At 45.3% G+C, this 18,737-nt stretch overlaps 1 protein-coding gene across 1 annotated transcript; it reads left to right on the forward strand.

Annotated features, from left to right (window-relative positions):
• Positions 1–81: 81 nt before the first annotated feature.
• STX1B (syntaxin 1B) lies at positions 82–18,677 on the forward strand. The gene is made up of 9 exons (XM_044657386.1): positions 82–111; positions 8,248–8,322; positions 8,816–8,915; positions 11,411–11,485; positions 16,189–16,262; positions 17,041–17,149; positions 17,390–17,463; positions 17,949–18,086; positions 18,209–18,677. The coding sequence occupies exons 1-9, from the start codon at positions 82–84 to the stop codon at positions 18,401–18,403; spliced, it is 870 nt and encodes a 289-aa protein (XP_044513321.1). The 3' UTR covers positions 18,404–18,677.
• The last annotated feature ends 60 nt before the right edge of the window (positions 18,678–18,737 follow it).

Here is an 18,737-nt window from a genome sequence, read left to right on the forward strand (position 1 = left end):
ACCCCTGCGCCCCCGGCCCGTGCCCCCTCACAGCTTAGGCAGGAGGGAGAGACGAGGAGGAGGAGGAGGAGCCGCCGCAAGATGAAGGATCGGACCCAGGAGCTGCGGAGTGTGAGCTTGGGGGGGGGGAGGTGGGGTTCGAGAGAATCAGGGGGCAGCAAGCACCCCGTTATTTGGGGAGGGGGGCATGGAGAAGGCATTAAGATGAGGGGTGGAGAATTCTACAAGAGGAAGCTTAATGGGATGGCTATACTGGTTAGCTTCGGGGGATTACAGTATTTCTAGATTGTACCCCCATATTCTGAGGAGACTGGGAAAGCTTGGGAGGGATTAGGAGACTGAGATGAGAAGAGAAATTTGGGGAGGTAGACTGGGGCCTCTGACACTCTGTATTTCCAAGAGTTCCTAGGATACGGTAGGGGGTGGGATGTGTTTAGGAGAGAATGGGAAAGGAGGACCCCTGGAGATGGGAGGTGAATGGGTCTGGGGCCCAGAGATTGTCATATGATGATATTTGGGAGAAAGAGAGAGACTGTAAGGACAAGAATAGGCTTTAATGGTAGCTGTGTAACAAACTGATGTGCCCCAGTGTCTTCAGTGGGAATCATAATATTGGGGCGGGCAGAGAACACCGAACAGCTTAAGGGGAGGCCCTGAGTAGCTGAGGAAAAAGACTATGGGGGAGGGGGCTTGTGTGAATATTTCTCCCCACCTTTTCTCTGAATGGGGGTTCCTGAGATTTAAAAAACCTGTGAGAGCCTGGAAAGACCTAGAGGGAGCCTCTTTTATAGATAAGTAGCAACCGTCATCGTCAGGACACCCCAACATTGGATTAGGCTTGGAACCAAATATGTGGGAGAAAGGGGAGTTGGAGGAAGATAGCTAAGGGGAACAAGGCACTGTGATAGTTTGTGTGGGATGGGAAAGCGCCTTGGAGTGACAAGAAGGTACTGGGTACACTGATTGGGGAATGTGATAGGAAATGGTTTGGGGCAGCAAAAGTCCCCTATGTCTGGGGGAAGGTGAGATGCCTGAAGATGATAGATGACAGAAAACTCTGAACCCTAAAGGGCAGTAGGAGACTTGGGGGAAGATGAATTTGGAGTTGAGGGTCACACATTTTGCAGAGATGCTGCTATTTTGGAAGAAGAATTGAGAAGCCCGGCAGAATCTGGGATGTGAGGATTTGAAGAGGTGGGAGGTCCACAGGCCCTTGAGGAAGGACTCCAGTAATTAGGAACTGTGAAACCAGGACTGGAGGGAACATAGAGACTTGGAGGCATTTGGATAGGGATGAAGGCATTTGGCTTGACAGGGTGAATGATAATTCAGGAAAGTAAGACAAGGCCTTGGATGTCCCCAGAGAAGGAGGGAAAAGGGGGTTGATAACTGAGGGGGGTGAGCAGGGACATCACTACTCAATCCTTGATATTTTAGGAGCAATGAGAGAAAGGGAATTTTAAGAAAAGTGGTTTAGGAAACTGAGTAGCCATATGGAGAGGGAACTGGGACACTAGACAGAAAGAAGGAGCTGACGGTTGGGGGATGTCATTTTGAAGAATAGGGCTCCCCAGATTTTAGGAAGAATAGAGATCAGGGAAAGGGAGAAAGGTTATGTGGCCTGGGATAAAGAGAGTTTGTAAGATTATGACATAAAAGGAAAAATGAGAATCTAGCAGGTCCTTGAATATTTTCTGAAAGGGTTCTTCTAGGCGGAGGTGAAATGGGAGGAAACTTCATATCTGAGTAGGCCAAGGAGACACTAGTTGAGATGTGGGGAATTGTGGGGGTGGCAGAATTGTCACCCAAATGTTAGAAGCAAGGGTTGGAGGATCTGGGGAGATCTTGGGAGGAGCGAGTAGGGGTTGGCATAGACATTCTAGGAGATCAGGACCTGATGTATTTGCTGGTCAATCATTGAGCATTTATCATGTGCTCCATTCCATGCAAATTCAGATTAGGGGGCTAGAGATAAGGAAGTGTTGGAAATGAGGGGAAACATGAAATTATTGGAAGGGGAGAGGATGTCAAAAACCTCCACTGGGTTAAGAAGAGTTGGAAGAGTTACGTTCTAGTAGAGAAGAGGAAAGCTGGGAGTGGGGGAGGGTGGAGGCCGGGAGAGACGGAATGCCCTGGCTATCATATTTTTGGGTGAAGTTCAAAGGGTATTGGAGAAGACAGGTACATTGAAAGAGACGGGGAAGGGGGATACTAGGAAGGATTGGGACACACTGGGGCATAAGGGCATAGTCCAGAGAAATGAGAGGGATATTTCCTCTCTCAGTTTTGAAGGAACATTAAAATATACTGGGAAACAGAGAAGGAGGAGGTGGGGATGATTAGGTTGAGGTAGTCATTGATTGGTGATCTAAGTATAGGGAGTGAAGTCTTGGTTTTCGGGAAAGGAAAGGAATGGAAAAAGGGGGGGAAAGAACACTGGTAGGGGAATGGAGGCTATGGGAAAAGGGGAAAGAGGGAACAGAAGGGATGGTGGGAGGCAGGAGACTGTAAGAGGTAGAAGTCAGGAGCAGCTGGAGAGACCAGAATGGGCAATGGATGCCCAAAACTGGGGAGGACAGATGGAGAGAAAGGGAGGTGAGGCCTCGAGGGTGAAGATGGAAAAGAACATGGGGTCAGGAGGGAACAGAGGCTGGGTTGAAAGGAGAGAGATAGAGAGGCCAGAAAGGACAACATCAGAGAGTCTGGGAAAGCAGGAGACTAAAGGAAGAGTTGGGAGAGTGAAGGAGCTCAAGGACACAGACAGAAGATTGCCTTAGATGAAGAGGGAGGCTTGGTGAAAGGAGTAGGGAACAAGAGCAGCAGTTTCTAATCTGGATCCATGGATGGATTTCAGCTGCTCTGTAAGCTTGGATTTGAAAAACCCCGCAAAACTTAGATCCTTTTTTTTTTTTTTTAAACTAACTTCCAACTGAAATTTAGTATTCCCTTCAATTATGAACTTAAGTAATACACTAGAGAAGTATTAGGCTTCACCAGACCTTGACCTCCCTCAAAATGTTAAGACATTTTGTGTTTAGAGTCAGGGTTAGAAAAGGAGACTAGAGATGGAGGTGGAGTAGAGGTTTGGTGATATGGAGGGATAAGGAGCAGATGGAGGAAGGAGAAATTAAAAAATAAGAGTTTCTTGAAGGAAAGATGTTTACTGTCAGACCCTGGGGTATAAACAAAGAGAAAACGAGTGGGGCTCTCTGAGTGAGAAAAGAATTGGACTGGGATGGGGAAAAATGAAGAGGGGTTAGGGAACGAGAAAGGAGAAGTCAGGGAGGAAGGGAAAAGGAAAAGGGAAGGAGAAAGAGACCTAGTTCTTTGGAATAGGAGAGGAAGAGAATTGGGAGAAGGTTCGTCATAGGAAGAAAAGAGGTATAGGAAAAGAGAGACAGAGGGAATAGAGTCTGGATCAGGATGGGGGAGCCAGAAGGACAGAAGCCATTATAACTACTCCTCCTGACCCCATTAGAACTCAGATTTGGGCAAAATTGCCCCAAAAGGAGCTAATATTCCCCCAGGAGAATCTCTGTGTGTGTGTGTGTGTGTGTGTGTGTGTGTGTGTACATGTGCACACAGGCTTGAATGTTTTCCATTTGATCTCTCACACAGTTTGCTTATGTGTCTCTCTGTTTGGGTTTCAATCTCAGTGTCTCTCTGTTTTGGTTGTCATCTCTATATGTCTCTCGTCACCATCTGTCTCTCAGTCACTGCCTTCCTGTCTTTTGCTCGTGTGTACTGGCTCTCTCTGCCTCTGTTCTTTCACAAACTCTCTCACTCAGGTTTGTCTTCCCTTTCTCTCTGTTTCTGTTTTCTTTCCATTTCCCCCATCTTTCTTTCTTTCTCCTCCTTGTCTTTCTCTTTTCTGCATGTCTCTTTATTTTCACCTTTTCCATCTTGGTTTTCTCTGTCTCTTTTTCTCTCTTCATCTCCCTTCCTCAAATTCTCCCCTCTATTCTCATCATCTATGGGTCTCTGAGTCCCCAAGGGGTTTGGCTTTATGGGACTCTAAAAGAGCTGGACCTACCAAGCAGGAAGTAAGACAGATTTGGATGGCCTCCTCCCTGCTTGCATTTCCCTGAGTGAGCCAGTGCCTGAGTAACAGCTCTTAGGCCGGCTGGAGGCCCAAGCTTTGTACCCTCCTGCAGGCTTACAATCTGGAGCCAGCTGGAGGCAGCAGCCCAAGATCTGGTCTGCAGCAGGTACAAGGCAGGGAAACCCTGGGGTGGAGGCTCTGGGAAAATGAGGGAGGGTAGCTCTGGAAAAAAAGAGACCAAGAGAGCAGCTGGGATTCTATCATACAGCCTACTCTTTCAGGGACCCCCTCTGCAGCTTACACAGCTTCAAACTTTATTTAGAGGATTTGGGAAATTGTGGGGGTTGGGGAAAGATAGAAATCAAGAGACCTTTTCCATTTTCGTTTAAAATCTCACCTATCTGCAACATGCTTTCTTTTGGAATGGTTCTAATTCCTCTAAAACGGAGAAGCTGTATTTAATGTTCTTCGAATCAGAGCCATGGAATGTTGCAACCAGAAGACCTTTTATTTATTTGTTTGTTATTATTTTTAAAATTCTTACCTTCTGTCTCAGAACCGATACTAAGTATCTTTTTTTGTTTAAAAAAAAAAACAAAACAAAACAAAACACAACACAACAAAACTCTTACCTTTCATCTTAGAATCAATACTAAGTATCAGTTCCAAGGCAATTGAGTTTAAGTGTCTTGTCCAGACCAAATTTGAACCTAGGACCTCCCATCTCTAGGCTTGGCTTTCTATCCACTGAATCACCTAGCTGACCTGGAAGGGACCTTTTAAGACATTGTAGAGTCCATATGTAAGGGATCTTAAAGGCCAGTCCAGAGATTCCAAGGTTTTTTGTTTTGTTTTGTTTTGGATCTCTTTGATAATCTGATGAAATCTATGGTCCTCTTCTCGAAATAATGTTTTAAAACACACAAAATAAACTACATATGGATATAGAGGAAACCAATTATATTAAATTAGTGGGGGAAAACCCACAAGATCCAACCTAACACCCTCTTCTAATAGTAAAGGAAACTGAGGCCTATTGAGAGGAAGAGATTTGCTCAAGGCCACAAAAGCAGTCAATAGCAAAATTAGGACAAAAACCCAGGAGTATCTCATTCTGGGAGCAGTGGCTTGAAATTGGACAGACTTTAGTTCTGATAAATAGTAGATACCAACCTTGATTTTGGCCCCCAAATGTTCATATGACCAAGAGGAACCTGGCAGGATGGACTCCTGCTCTGAGTGGATCAGAGAGGAGAAAAAGGAACCATCCTAAGGGGATAAAGAGAGATCAGCTATCCATGGAAACAGTCTGTTGATGGAAAGTAGCATGATTTTCAAACTTTGGGAGAAGACAGGCATGCTGTGAGAGCTAATAGAAAGATCACTAGTCAGAGAGTCAGGGGGCCTGGATTTTAGTCTTGCCTCTGATTTGGGCAAATCACATCAGGTCCTTCAACCACAATTTCCTCATCTCTTAAATTAGAGTAATAACCCCACTTCTCTGCCTCCCTCACAGATCAGATCATGAAGGTATTCACTGGACACACAGCTGAAGGGACCCAAGCTAGATCTCAAGAACTATCTAAGTCCATCACAGTTCAGAGGGAGGGATGCCAGGGACAGGAGAGCTTTCAGGTTTTTAACCTTGAGGTAGAGGGACCTGGTAACTTACAGAGAAGAGGATGAGAGTTGGGAATTTAAGCAGAAGTCTCCGTAGGGAACAGCCTTTCCAGAGAGTTTATTCAATTCAAAAATTTTTTATTAAGTTCCTGGTATAAGCTCTTACTCCTGGTTATCTCCGGAGTCACTACCATTTACCCTTTGGAAAGCAGAAAGAAGCCTTAAAAAAAATTTTTTTTTTTAATTGGGGCCTTTGGAGCCTAGGGCTGAGGTCCATCTTTAAAGGGGACAGAAAGAGGAGGTTGGTATGTTTTCCAGCCACCAGTGCTAAGTGAGGTTGCCCTGAGGAGGGAGAAGATGAAGGAAGACTGACAGGAGAACCTGAAGGAGATGAGAAGAGGGAGCTTAGAAGGGACAGGGGTAGGAATTGAGATTGAGATAGCCTCAGAGAGGTGGCAGCTAGAGAAGGTAGAAAAAAACCCAGAACAGAAACAGAAAGGGAATGTGTGTCTATTGAGCTGCATCTGTGAGTGTGTGTGTTCTGTGCCGTGTCTCATTGCGTGGGTACCTGTCTATGGGTAGAGAGGTTTAGATGAACCTTGCTGCAAATTTCCCTGTAATGTCTGTATGTGATCATATAACCTAGGGAGGTGTCTCTCCCTGGTATAGACCTTTCCCTGTGTTCCCATGCACAAGTATCCTTGAATCCTGTCTAGGTTTTGATGACTGGGTATGAGAGTACTTCTCTGTGTGTGTGTGTGTGTGTGTGTGTGTGTGTGTGTTTATACATATATATATGTACATTTCTCTGGGAATGAGCCCTGAGATCCCCAAGTCCTCACCATCCCCAGAAGGGATAGGAAGGAAGGGGACCACACCAAGGAGATTCCATAGCTTTCTCCCTGGGACTCCAGTGATGAAGGAGTATGACAGCTGAAATTTCCTGTTATCTGGGGTTCTGTCTAGGCTCTAGCTGCTAGGATTTGTTTTGGGTTTGGCTGTGATTTCACTTGAAAACTCTACTTATAAGGCTCTATCTAAGGCTGATCAAGGTCTATCTTTGTTTTTGTTTTCCTGAGACTGAAGTTTTTGGTAAAGCTCTGTTTGGGGTCTGTGTGGGTCCCTGTTTAGACACTTATCTGAGGCTTTGTTTAAATTGTCTGAAACTTTGGGTTCTGCCTTATTCTTTCTGGGCTCTGTTTGGACTTTGCCTAGGTTCTATTTAGGCTAGATTCTATGTAGGTTCTGTCTAGGGCCTGTTTAGATTCTGTCTAGACTGTGTCTAAGCACTATCTAGATTCTGTCTAGGCTCTGTTAAGGTTGTCTAGACCTTATCTAGGCTCCAACTGAGACTATTTGGGTTCTGTTTGGGTACTGTCTGCAACTGTCTGGGTCCTGTCTTGGGTTTGTCTTGGCACCCACCTAGGCAGCTTCGATCTCTGTCCAGACTCTCCCTAGGTTTCCAGGTTCAAATCCAAGGCAAAATTTGTACACTTGAGCCATATCATGGTTTGGCCTCTGATGGAATGATTTTCTAAGGTGTGTTTGGTTCTGTCCGAAGCTCTTTTTAAGGCTTAGTCTGGGCTGTCTCTTGGGATGTGGGCTCCTACTTGAACTCTGGTAGGACCACTAGCCTGGGTTGCTCTGGGCTTCTCTGAACTCCAGTGAGACAGACATACTCTGCATGGTGGTGGACCCTGGATTTGACCTGAAGGACCTTCTTTGCCAGGACCAAGGGAAGGTCGGGCATCTACCTTTCCTTTTGATCTTCTAACCCCAGGCTCTTCTCAAACTGACAGATTCAATTTAGGGGGCTAGAAGCAGGCAGTAGAACAGGTGGGAGGGGACGCGTGTTTCTGTCAATATGTGTGTGTGTACAGGGCCTTGGTGTGTTGGTGCATGTCTGTGTGTATCAATGTGTGGGTGGATGACAGCAGTGCGTGTATCAGTGTGCGGGTGTGTCTGTGTCATCGTGAATGTGTGAGCGTGTGCCTCTTTATGCCTATGGGTATTGGGGGTGGGGGGCTGAACGATGCCACAGGAAAATCCAAGCAATAGAAAGTAAGTGGGTGTCGAGTTAGGGGAATGAAAGGCAGAGCACTTCGTGGAGTGGAGTGGGGGGGGGGAGGGGAAGAGCATCGCCAAGGCCTGCGCAGGACGTCAGGGCTGAAGAATTGTGTGAGGTCTCAGCCTTCTCCTGTTCTCTCCTGTCCCAGCTCCTCGGCTGTGGCCCTGACTGTGTCTGACTCCCCGCACACAGCTAGCAAGGCTGTGACCTTGCAAAGGGGACACAGCCAGCTGAGGGAGGAGCAAGAGAGAAGTGGGGAGTGGGGGCCTCCAGGGGGAAGGCTGAGGCTGAGCCAAGCCAAAGTGGGTGAGAAGACCCAGGGTGGGGTGGGGACCAGTCACCTCCCCACACGCACACCTAGTCCTTGAATTTCATGGCAGGGGACCAGAGAAGCCAGATTTTGCCTCTCTTCGTCGGGTCCAGAGTTGGAAGTGCTTGGATGAGGGAGAAAGGGGTGGAAGGTTGTAGCCTTGACCTTGACGGACAGAGATTCACATGACCTACCCTTACTCTCCAGGCAAAAGACAGTGATGATGAAGAGGAGGTGGTACATGTGGACCGGGATCATTTCATGGATGAGTTCTTCGAACAGGTAAAAATGTCATTGGAGGTGCTAGTCCCTGTCCTGGCAGGCAGCCCAGGCTCCACCTCCTTCCCCAAACCCAAACCCAAATCCCAAGTTCCCAGACTTCCTCTCCTTCTGGGCCTCATCTGCCCACCAAACTTCCTTGGACATTTTTTTTCCTTACCAGACCTATGATTTAATGGGTGTAAGGAGCTCTGTATAAGGAACTCCCCAAACCAGTGCAGATTGCCCACTTCTTGGCAAATTAGAGTTTTAGAGCATTGCCAGCATATGGGGGACTTGGACTCAGGTCTTCTTGACTCTGAGGTTAGCTCTCATTCACCACCTCTCCCTCCTTGAGTTTTTATCGCCACTAACTCCATATTCCCAGGAAAACAGGGACATTCTTACTTCCCCTTCAAGGCCCAGGACCTTTTCTCCATTGCCAGCATCCCTGGGCCCTTCCGCCTGTTATCTTGGGTCTCTCCACCCTTCCTCCCCACCCATCCAAACCCTGCAGGTGGAAGAGATCCGAGGCTGTATTGAAAAGCTGTCTGAGGATGTGGAGCAGGTGAAGAAACAGCACAGTGCCATCTTGGCTGCCCCCAACCCCGATGAAAGTGAGTGGGGGGGTGCCAAGGAATGTGAACCCAGGCTGGGGTGGGGTCCTCAAGTCAGGACAGGGGGAGGGGGAAGAGATCATCTGGACCCCCTTTGGCTCATTTTCTTTCCCTCTTTCTTTTTTTAAAAACCCTTACATTCTGTCTTAGAATCAATGCTAAGTATTGGTTCCAAGGCAGAAAAGTGATAAGGGCTAGGCAATGGGGGTTAAGTGACTTGCCCAGTGTCACACAGCTAGAAAGTGTCTGAGGCCACATTTGAACCCAGGACCTCCCATCTCCAGGCCTGGCTCTCTATCCACTGAGCCACTTAGCTGCCCCCCATTGGCTCATTTTCATAATCAGCTACCAAATCTCATGGATTCTACCTCCACAAAATCTCTAGCATCTATCCCTTCCTCTCTGTTGTCACTGCTAACCCATTCTAGTACCATCCTTAACCATCACCTACCAGACTATTATAATAGTTTCTCAATGGGTCTTCCTACCTCTCCTTTCTCCCCACTCCCATCTATCCTTGCTTGGAGAAAATTCTTTCTTGTGTATCAATCTAGTCATGCCTCTCCTCTAATTAAAAAAGAAAACACAAACACTTTACTTATTCCCTATTTATTTCCTCAGACTTCAAACTCTTCTACCTAGCATTCAAGGCCTTCCATGACTTAATGCTAACATACCTTTGCAGCTTTATTTCTTATTGCTCCTCTACCCATTCTGTGCTTCAGCTAGATGGCACTCTGTCTCCCAACCGTGCCCTAAGCTTTCCTGCCTCGATGCCTTTGTTCAGTTCCCTCTGCCTACGTGTTCTCCCTTTCTTCATTTGATGCTTTTCTCTCCATCCTCCATCTTATAGACCCAGGTCAGAAAGCCCTTTCCCTCCCTGCCCCCTTTGTTGATACTTACCTTCCACTTAAATATCACTAGCACTTTGTATCACAAAACCATAAAACCCTTATCAAGTAATATGATAGTATTTAACTATTTTGTATCTTATCCTCTTGCTAGATTGAAAGGCTCAGTAAAAGCAGTCTTCCCCTCTGTCCCAGGCTACCCGGAGAGGGCCATCTCCACCCAAAACATATTTCCCATACATCCCTTTTTTCCTCCACCTACTGCCCCAACTTTCTCTTCGATTTCCTCATCCTAGTAATGAAAAGTTGATGATAACAAGTTCCCATTTCTAAAGCACTTTATGGCTCACAAGGTGTTTTCTTCACCTCAACTCTTTTAGGTTGAAAATGTCAATTGGGAATATGTGCAAAATATCTTGCAAAATATGAGCAAGACTTGCAAATCCATTGTATAGAGGAAGAAACTGAGACCCAGAGAGAGGAGGGTCATCTGACTAGCCAGTTATCTGAGACTTGAACCTTTTCTTAAACACAGAACCAGAGATCAATCCTGTCATTTTATAGAAGGAATTGAAGTTCAGACAAGTGAAGTAATTCACCCAAAGTCACACAGGTAGTAAATGGCAAAACTGAGCCTCGAACCTACATCCTCTGACTCTAAGGACTGTTGACCTTTTTTAAATTTTAGCCTTGGCCCTTCTGACTAGGCCAGTATCCTCTCTGCTACATCATAGTCACTCTCTAATGACGTAATTTGCCTCCTCTATCCCCTCCATCTACATGGTCTGGGGTTTTCAGAACAAGGCTTTTATGACCAATCTCCCATCTTGCCATCACTCTCACCCAACTTGTGATTGTTTTCTTACGTTCTCACTTCCTCTTTAAAAACCCCATACAGGTTTTTATCCATTTGTGGAAGAAAAGAGTCCCAAACCAGGGTCCCCAAATTTGCCCCAATTAATTGATGAAACTGAGGATATTTAGCTGGGAGAAAAAAAAGTTTTGACAGGACATAATAGCTGCCTTCAAGTAGCTGAGGTTTTGTCGTATAGAAGAGGCATTAGGCAGAACCAGGAGCAATGAGTAGAATAATAAAAACTCAAATTTATATCGCACTTGAAATTTACAAAGAACTTTCCTCCCAGGGACCTGGGAGATAGTTAGCCTTATTCCCATTTTACAGATGAAGAAGCTGAAGTTGAGGGAGGTTAAATTATTTTTCCCAGGGTCATACAGCTATTAAATGGCAGAGTCATGACTCAGACCATTATCTCTTGATCTTAAGTACAAAACCACCTTGCCTTTTGTGAAGATGCAGATTTCTGATCCTTATTAAGAAATTTCCCCCTCTAATTTAGAGATAACCAAGAATATAATGGACTGTTAGAAGATAGTGAGTTCCTTATCTCTAGTTCTCAAACAGTGGAGGCCAGATGACCATTTTTCAGGAACTTTACACAGAGTTCTTAGTCAATTATGGGTTAGACCAGATGAACTTTTAGATCCTTTCGGATTGTTCTTACACATTGGTTCTAAGCTTTCATCTTTTCTCCCATTGATTTGCACAGAATTTCTCATATTAGGAGCCTAATAATTGTTGATTGAATTTGAATTTGGATTCAAACTTGATCTTTTTCCTCTCAGAGACCAAACAGGAGCTAGAAGATCTAACTGCAGACATCAAGAAGACGGCCAACAAGGTTCGATCCAAGTTGAAAGGTGAGGAACTCAACCCTAAGGCCTTAGAATCTCACTGACTTAGTCTATAGGGGGAAATACTAGCCCTTCACCAAAATAAAAAATGCCCTCTCTTACGTCAGTAGATTTACGGGTAAATCCCATTTGTATATCCAGACTCCCAGACAACAGAAGCTCAAAGTCTGTCAATGACCAAAAAGAAACAAACAGATAATTCAGGGAAGTAAACTCTCCTCTCCCCATTTAAAAAGAATAGAGGGAGGGGCAGCTGGGTAGCTCAGTGGATTGAGAGCCAGGCCTAGAGACGGGAGGTCCTAGGTTCAAATCCGGCCTCAGACACTTCCCAGCTGTGTGACCCTGGGCAAGTCACTTGACCCCCATTGCCTGCCCTTGCCAATCTTCCACCTATAAGTCAATACACATAAGTTAAGGGTTTAAAATAAAAACAAAAAACAAAAAACAAACAAACAAACAAAAAAAGAATAGAGGGGGCAGTTGGGTGACTCAGTGGATTGAGAGCCAGACCTAGAGACGGTCCTGGGTTCAAATCTGGCCTCAGATACTTCCCAGCTGTTTGACCCTGGGCAAGTAACTTAACCCCCATTGCCCACCCTTACCACTCTTCTGCCTTGGAGCCAATACATAGTATTGACTCCAAGACGGAAGGCAAAGGTTTAAAAAAAAAAAAAAGAGTAGAGATCCTGTTTCCAATGGGGCTACTAGCAATTGGTGTTATTATGGCAGGTGTACCCCTTATCTGACTAGCTCCAACTTAAAAATTTTAGAACAAAACCCAATCCATTTCTCCAGTATTCTTTGGGAATGATTTTTGAGCCCTGAACTATGTGAACTCAGCCTTATCTTGTAGGCAAATGTTTGTGGAATCACGGGTTCAGGACTGATTCAGCACACCTCTATTTTACTGTGAAACAAGCCAGGGCTGGAACTCATAAGACCTGAGTTCTGAATTCTAGTCCTGACCTCCTTTACTATGTGACCCTGGAGAAGTCATTTCCCTTCTCTGGGCCTCAGTCTTCCCATCTATAAAATGAAGGGGCTGGTTTTGGATGGGCTTCGAGCTCTCTATGTTTGGTCTTCAAGTTCTCTATGATTCTATATTCTAAGGTTCCATCTAATTCTGACACTCTGTGTTCTATGTTCCAAGTTCCCTTCTAGTTAGGACATTCTGTGTTCTAAGGTAGCTTCTAGCTCTGATTTTAGAAATCATATATTCCTGAGGCTCCCAGTTTACACCCCATGGGCCATAACAGAAAGGCCATGGAGTAATTATTGTGATTACTTTGCAAAGTAATTATTTGCAAAGTTATTGCAAAGAGTCCACAAATTCTTATACACTCTTGTTTAGTCATTGATAATGTCATTTCTTCTGCTTCTGGATACTAACAGTGCAATAGGATAGTTTGGGCATCAGACCTGAAGTGAGGAAAGACCTGAGTTCAAATTTGACTTCAGACACTTACAACTGTGTGATCCTGGGCAAGTTGCTTATTCTCCCTCTGCCTGAAATTCCTCATCTATAAAAAGAGGCCATAATAAAACCTACCTCCTAAGGTTATTTTAGGATAATATTTATAAGTTTGCTTTGTAAATCTTTAACTATTATATTGATACTAGCTATTATTATCATTATTACATGAGATAATATATGTGAAATGCTTTGCAAACCATAAAACTCTATAAATTCTAGCTATTTGTATTATTGAATATCATGTGGAATGTTTTGATGTTAAAAAGAGATCCTTAGAGGTTATAGGATAGAGCACTAGGCCTGGATTCAAGAGGACCTGGGTTCAAATCTGACCTCAGACATTTCCTAGCTGTGTGACCCTGGGCGTGTCATTTGATTCCTATAGCCTAGCCCTTATCACTCTTCTGTATTGGAAACAATACTTAGCATTGAGTCTAAGACCAAAGATAAGGGTTAAAAAAGAAAAAAAGAATTCATACTAAGGTAAAGTTTTTTGTTTTTTGTTTTTCAAAGAGAGAGATCCTTATACTTGAAAAGGAAACTGTCAAGTTCTGGAGTCAGTTCTTGGGGGATCTGGGTTCAAATCTCATGTCCGTCGCTTGGGATCTAAGTGATCTTGGACAAGTTACTCCACTTAAAGGGTCCCTAGGCTCCTTATCTGTAAAATGACAGGGTTGGACTTGATGGCCTCTGAGGTCCCTTTAGCTCAAGTTCTGTGACCCAGTTGATACAGTCCAAACATAAGAGCCTGAGATGATTTGGAGCTGGGAAGGATGTGAGAGGTCATCAGTTTGATCTGATTTTTGTTGTTGTTGTTGTCCAATTGTGTCTGACTCCTTGTGACCCCACTGACCACGGCTAACCGTGGAGTTTTCTTGGCAAAGATACTGGAGTGGTTTGCCTTTTCCTTCTCTAGTAGATCCAGTGGATCCCTTTGTCAGGAATTCAGAGGTTAAGTGACTTGCCCAGGGTGATACAGCTATGAAGTCTCAGAGGCCAGATTTGAACTCTGATCTTCTTGACTCTAGGTTTAGTACTATATCCATTGGACCTGTTATCTGCCTCCTAGGCTTATAGAGGTCAAATGACTTACCCAAGGTCACAAAGCCATAAAGTGTCTAAGGCTAGATTTGAACTCAGGTCTTCCTGACTCCAGGTACAGTGCTCTTAAAGCACTGAGCCACGATTGCCTCTTTGATTTAGTCTTGTCAGACTCTTTATGACCCAATTTAGGGTTTTCTTGGCAAAGACATGGAGTGGTTTGTCATTTCTTTCTCTGGCTCATTTTACAGATGAGGAAACTGAGGCAAAGGGGGTTAAGTGACTTTCCCAGGGTCACATGGCTAGTATGTATCTGAGACTGGGTTTGAACTTATGAAGATCAGTCTTCCTGACTCCAGGCCTAGAACTTTATCCACTGAATCACTCAGCTGTGGGGAAATAACTTCTCCAAGGTCACCATAGTAAGAACTGACCTCTTGTTCAAGGTCTCACAGGGAAGGAAATAGCCAACTCAGGATTTGAACCCAGGTCCTCTAACTCCAAACTCAACCTACATTTTTAAAGTTTTATTGGTGTTTTTTACTTTTTACACTGAAGTCATTTCCTGTTTAATCCCATCCCATCCCCACTCCCTCCTTCAACTACCAGAGAAACTCATCTGAACAAAGAAAAGCAATTAGGCAAAACTGACTAATACAGGGATTAATACATAGGCAACATTCCATACCTGGAATGTAAATCTGACACTCAGTATGTCAAAACACTCCATTTTACAGAACAGGAAACTGAGATTCAGACTGACTTGCCCAGGGTCCACCAGTAAGTTGCAGCTAAAGGATGAGTGCATGTTCTGACTTGAAGTCAAAGTTTCCTTCCCTTACAACATTCATCCTCCTGAGCAATGAGACTGTCTCCTCCAGTCATCTCAAATGCTACCATTGATTAATTATTAATCAGTGTCTTATGGTCCAAGCTCCATTCCTAGATGGAGGGAGCCAGTGTTCTTAGTTACAGCCCTTAGGTCTTTGTTTTTTTTTAACTCTCACCATCTGTTTTGGAATCGATACAAGTATTGGTTTCAAGGCAGAAGAATGGCAGTGGGGGTTAAGTGACTTGCACAGGGTCACACAGCTAAAAAATGTTAGAGGCCAGATTTGAATCCAGGCTAACTCCAGGCCTCTATCCACATGAGCCATCTAGCTGGTCCCAGCCCTTAGGTCTAAAAATGGCTCAAAAGTGGTGGTGGTGGTGGTGGGGTAGAGCTGGGTGGCTCAGTAGATTGAGAGCCAGGCCTGCAGATGGGAGGTTCTAGGTTCAAATTTGACCTCAGACACTTCCTAGCTGTGTGAGCCTGGGCAAGTCACTTAACCCCCATTGCTTAGTCCTTATCGATCTTCTACCATAGAACCAATACATAGTATTGATTCTAAGATGGAAGGTAAGGGTTAAAAAAATGGCCAAAAGGGTTCCTGCATTTCCAGTCTCCTTACACTTTACTCCCCTCCATGTAATCTTCCTTCTCCTTGATACACCATCTCTTATCTTCGTGTACTTTGTACTGATGCTATATCCCATTTTTGGATCTTTCTCAATCTTCACCTATATCTGTAGCTTCTTCCTTCAAATCCCATCTTCTTCAAGAGACCTTTCCTGGTCGGTTCCCTTCCTCCTCCTTTCTCTTCTCATCTTTCCACTGATCTACTCTATATCTGGACATTTATGTCTATATGGACATAGTTAGTTATGTGTCTTCTCCCCACATTATAATGTAAGCTCCTTGAGGGCAGGGATCTCTTTTCCTTTCTTGGTGTCACCAGCAGTACATAGTAAACGCTTAATAAATGTTTAACGATTATGAAAAGATTGAATTACATTTGAGAACATCTAAGTTCAAAGTGTATTTTTATCACCTTCCTGATTCTCTGAAAATTGGGAATCAGTGCATGGCTATTCTCAGTTATAAAAGATGATTATTACCCAAGATAGCCATCCCCAAGCATTCCAGCTAAATTGAAGCCTATTATTATAGGAAGCTATGATTAGATTGGGAAGTTTTTTGGTTTTGCTTTGTTTTGTTTTGGTCTGATGAAGGGATATGCCCTCCAAAACTAGGTTCCTACCCCTGCCCCACCCATGTCAGAGGGCAGGCAGAGTCAAAGGAAGTTCTGTGGGTTCCCTCTCCCCTTTGTCCTACTCCACACCTCTTCACTCCACTTACCTGTTCTCCTGGCAGCAATCGAGCAAAGCATTGAGCAGGAGGAAGGACTGAATCGCTCTTCTGCTGACCTTCGTATACGAAAGACCCAGGTAGGAAGGAAGGACCTTTCCCTGGGACTCCTTTCCATCCATCCTCTGCCCCAATCAGTACCACAGTCTCATGGAGTTGCCCCTGGTCTTCTTTGCCCTGACACTCTGATACTGTGACTTGGCAGGAGCCTGCCCAGCCCCGAGTTCTAGTGGGGTACAGTCAAAGGTCATAGTCCTTTTCTTTTGGAAAATGCCCATTTCCAAACCAGGGGGAACAAGGTGGATGAAGGGAGGGGGGAAAACAGGACTGAATCAGCTTTCCAAGCCTGGACTTCTCTCCTTTGCTCTCTATTTTTTATTCTCTTTGCTCCACTTGTATTGCCCCAACTGTCCCCCCCAACCATCTCTCCCTCATCATTTAATCTTTGGCCTTCACTATCCCACCTCTGCTTCTCCTACTATCTTCTTTATCTCCTTCTACTCTCATCCCTGTATCTTTCTCCTACTTCACCATCTTTCTCCTTTATCTTCTCCATATACCTTTCCCTGCCTCTCTTTTCTTATCTTTCTTTCTCCCCTTCTGCCTGCCCTTCTCTTTCTTATTTCTCTTTTCCTTTTCTTTTCTCTCTTTCCTCTTTCTCCTCCTCCTTCTTGTTCTTGTGCCTCATTCTCTCTGCCCGTCTTTCTCTTTCCTTCTCTCTCCCTCTCTCCCTTCTCCCCTCCTCTGCCCACCCATTCACTCATCTCCCCTCTACCCTTCTATGCAACTGTCTCGCTTTCCTTTAATTTGACTCCTCTCTTGTCTTTCTTGACCTAACCTGGGGTCACCCCTCCACAGCACTCCACACTGTCCCGGAAGTTTGTGGAGGTGATGACTGAATATAACGCAACGCAGTCCAAGTACCGAGACCGATGCAAGGACCGGATTCAGCGACAACTTGAGATCAGTGCGTATGGGTCCTTCGCTCCCTGCCTGACAAATGTTCCCCATTTTCTGACTTGCTCCTGGTCTGTGCTCTCGGCTTACAGACCATAAGACCAACCTGGGACCAAACCGGGTGGGGGGAGAGAGGTCCAGACTGAGGCTGGGCCCATCTCTTCAGACCTTCTCTGAAGAGGGGCTTGAGCACTTCCCTAAGGTCTGGGCTATATATACTTATCCCTTACAACATTCCTTCTCTCTGCAGCTGGAAGGACCACAACTAATGAAGAGTTGGAGGACATGCTGGAGAGTGGAAAGCTGGCCATCTTTACGGATGATGTGAGGGAGAGACCAAAAGAGCTGGAATGGTAGCGGGATGGGGATGGGGCTCCCTCATCATTCTATGACTATCCTTCAACCTAGAATGACTTTGGTTTATTTGAGGTCTATAGCTCTTTTGTCTGTGTCCAGAAGCAATTCCTAGGGACTCTCCATTCTCTTGGGATTTTTTTTAAACCACTCAAGCCCTATTTTTCTGTCTTGATGTCTTTTTGCCTCTTTCCTTCCCCATATTTTCCTCCTGTCTTGCCCATCTCTCTCTCTTACACAGTACTGCATGCCATATATGGGCCCCTCAGGGTTGGTATGGTTCCTGACAGTGTCTGGACCCTGGTCCCTGGGAGCTGGGGGGGGGGCGGTATCAGAACTGGGGATTGTCAGAAGAGTCAGGACCAAAGGAGCTCATTTCATAATGACGGGGATGAAACTGGTATGTCTGCTGCTGAGGCTCATTCCCTGGCCTCATCCCCATCTTCTCCTCCCAGATCAAGATGGACTCACAGATGACCAAGCAGGCTCTGAATGAGATCGAAACAAGGCACAATGAGATCATCAAACTGGAGACCAGCATCCGGGAGCTGCATGACATGTTTGTAGACATGGCTATGCTTGTGGAAAGCCAGGTAGAGTTGTGCAACCCCAGCCTACAAGCCCTCATCCTCCCTAGGCCCTGTCCAGACCCTTACTTTATCACCTCTGGCTGCTGCTGGCATCTCTGGAGCCACAAGGACCCTTCTCTCTACAGGGGGAGATGATTGACCGAATTGAGTACAACGTGGAACACTCTGTGGATTATGTGGAGAGAGCTGTGTCCGACACCAAGAAAGCCGTGAAATATCAGAGCAAGGCCCGGAGGGTGAGAGGGCTGGGCTGGAGCTGGGTTAGGGGTGGCTGGAAGGGGAGGAAGTTGGGGGCTGGGAGACAGAAGACTAGGGTTTAGGGCGAGAAGAATGAGGTAAGTGGTGAGATAGGGGTGGAAAGACCTAATCTCCTGCTCTGACCTCTTCCTTATTTCTGTTTGTCTTTCTCTCCTGCCCTCTTCCTCCATGTCCACATCCTCCTTCTCTCTGCACATTCCCCATTCACCTAATCCTCTTTGGTCCTCCCATTACCTGCTGCCCATCTTTGTCTCTCCTCCTGTTTCACCTACCTCCTTCTCACTCCTTTCTTTACTTTCCCCTGCTCCTTATTCCTTTCTCTTTTCTCCTTTCTTCCTCTTTCCTTTCTTCCTCCTTCCCCCTTTACTGCCTCTTTCCTCCCCTCTTCCCCCCTTT

Source organism: Gracilinanus agilis, chromosome 1, assembly GCF_016433145.1.
Source record: "Gracilinanus agilis isolate LMUSP501 chromosome 1, AgileGrace, whole genome shotgun sequence".
NCBI lineage: Eukaryota > Metazoa > Chordata > Mammalia > Didelphimorphia > Didelphidae > Gracilinanus > Gracilinanus agilis.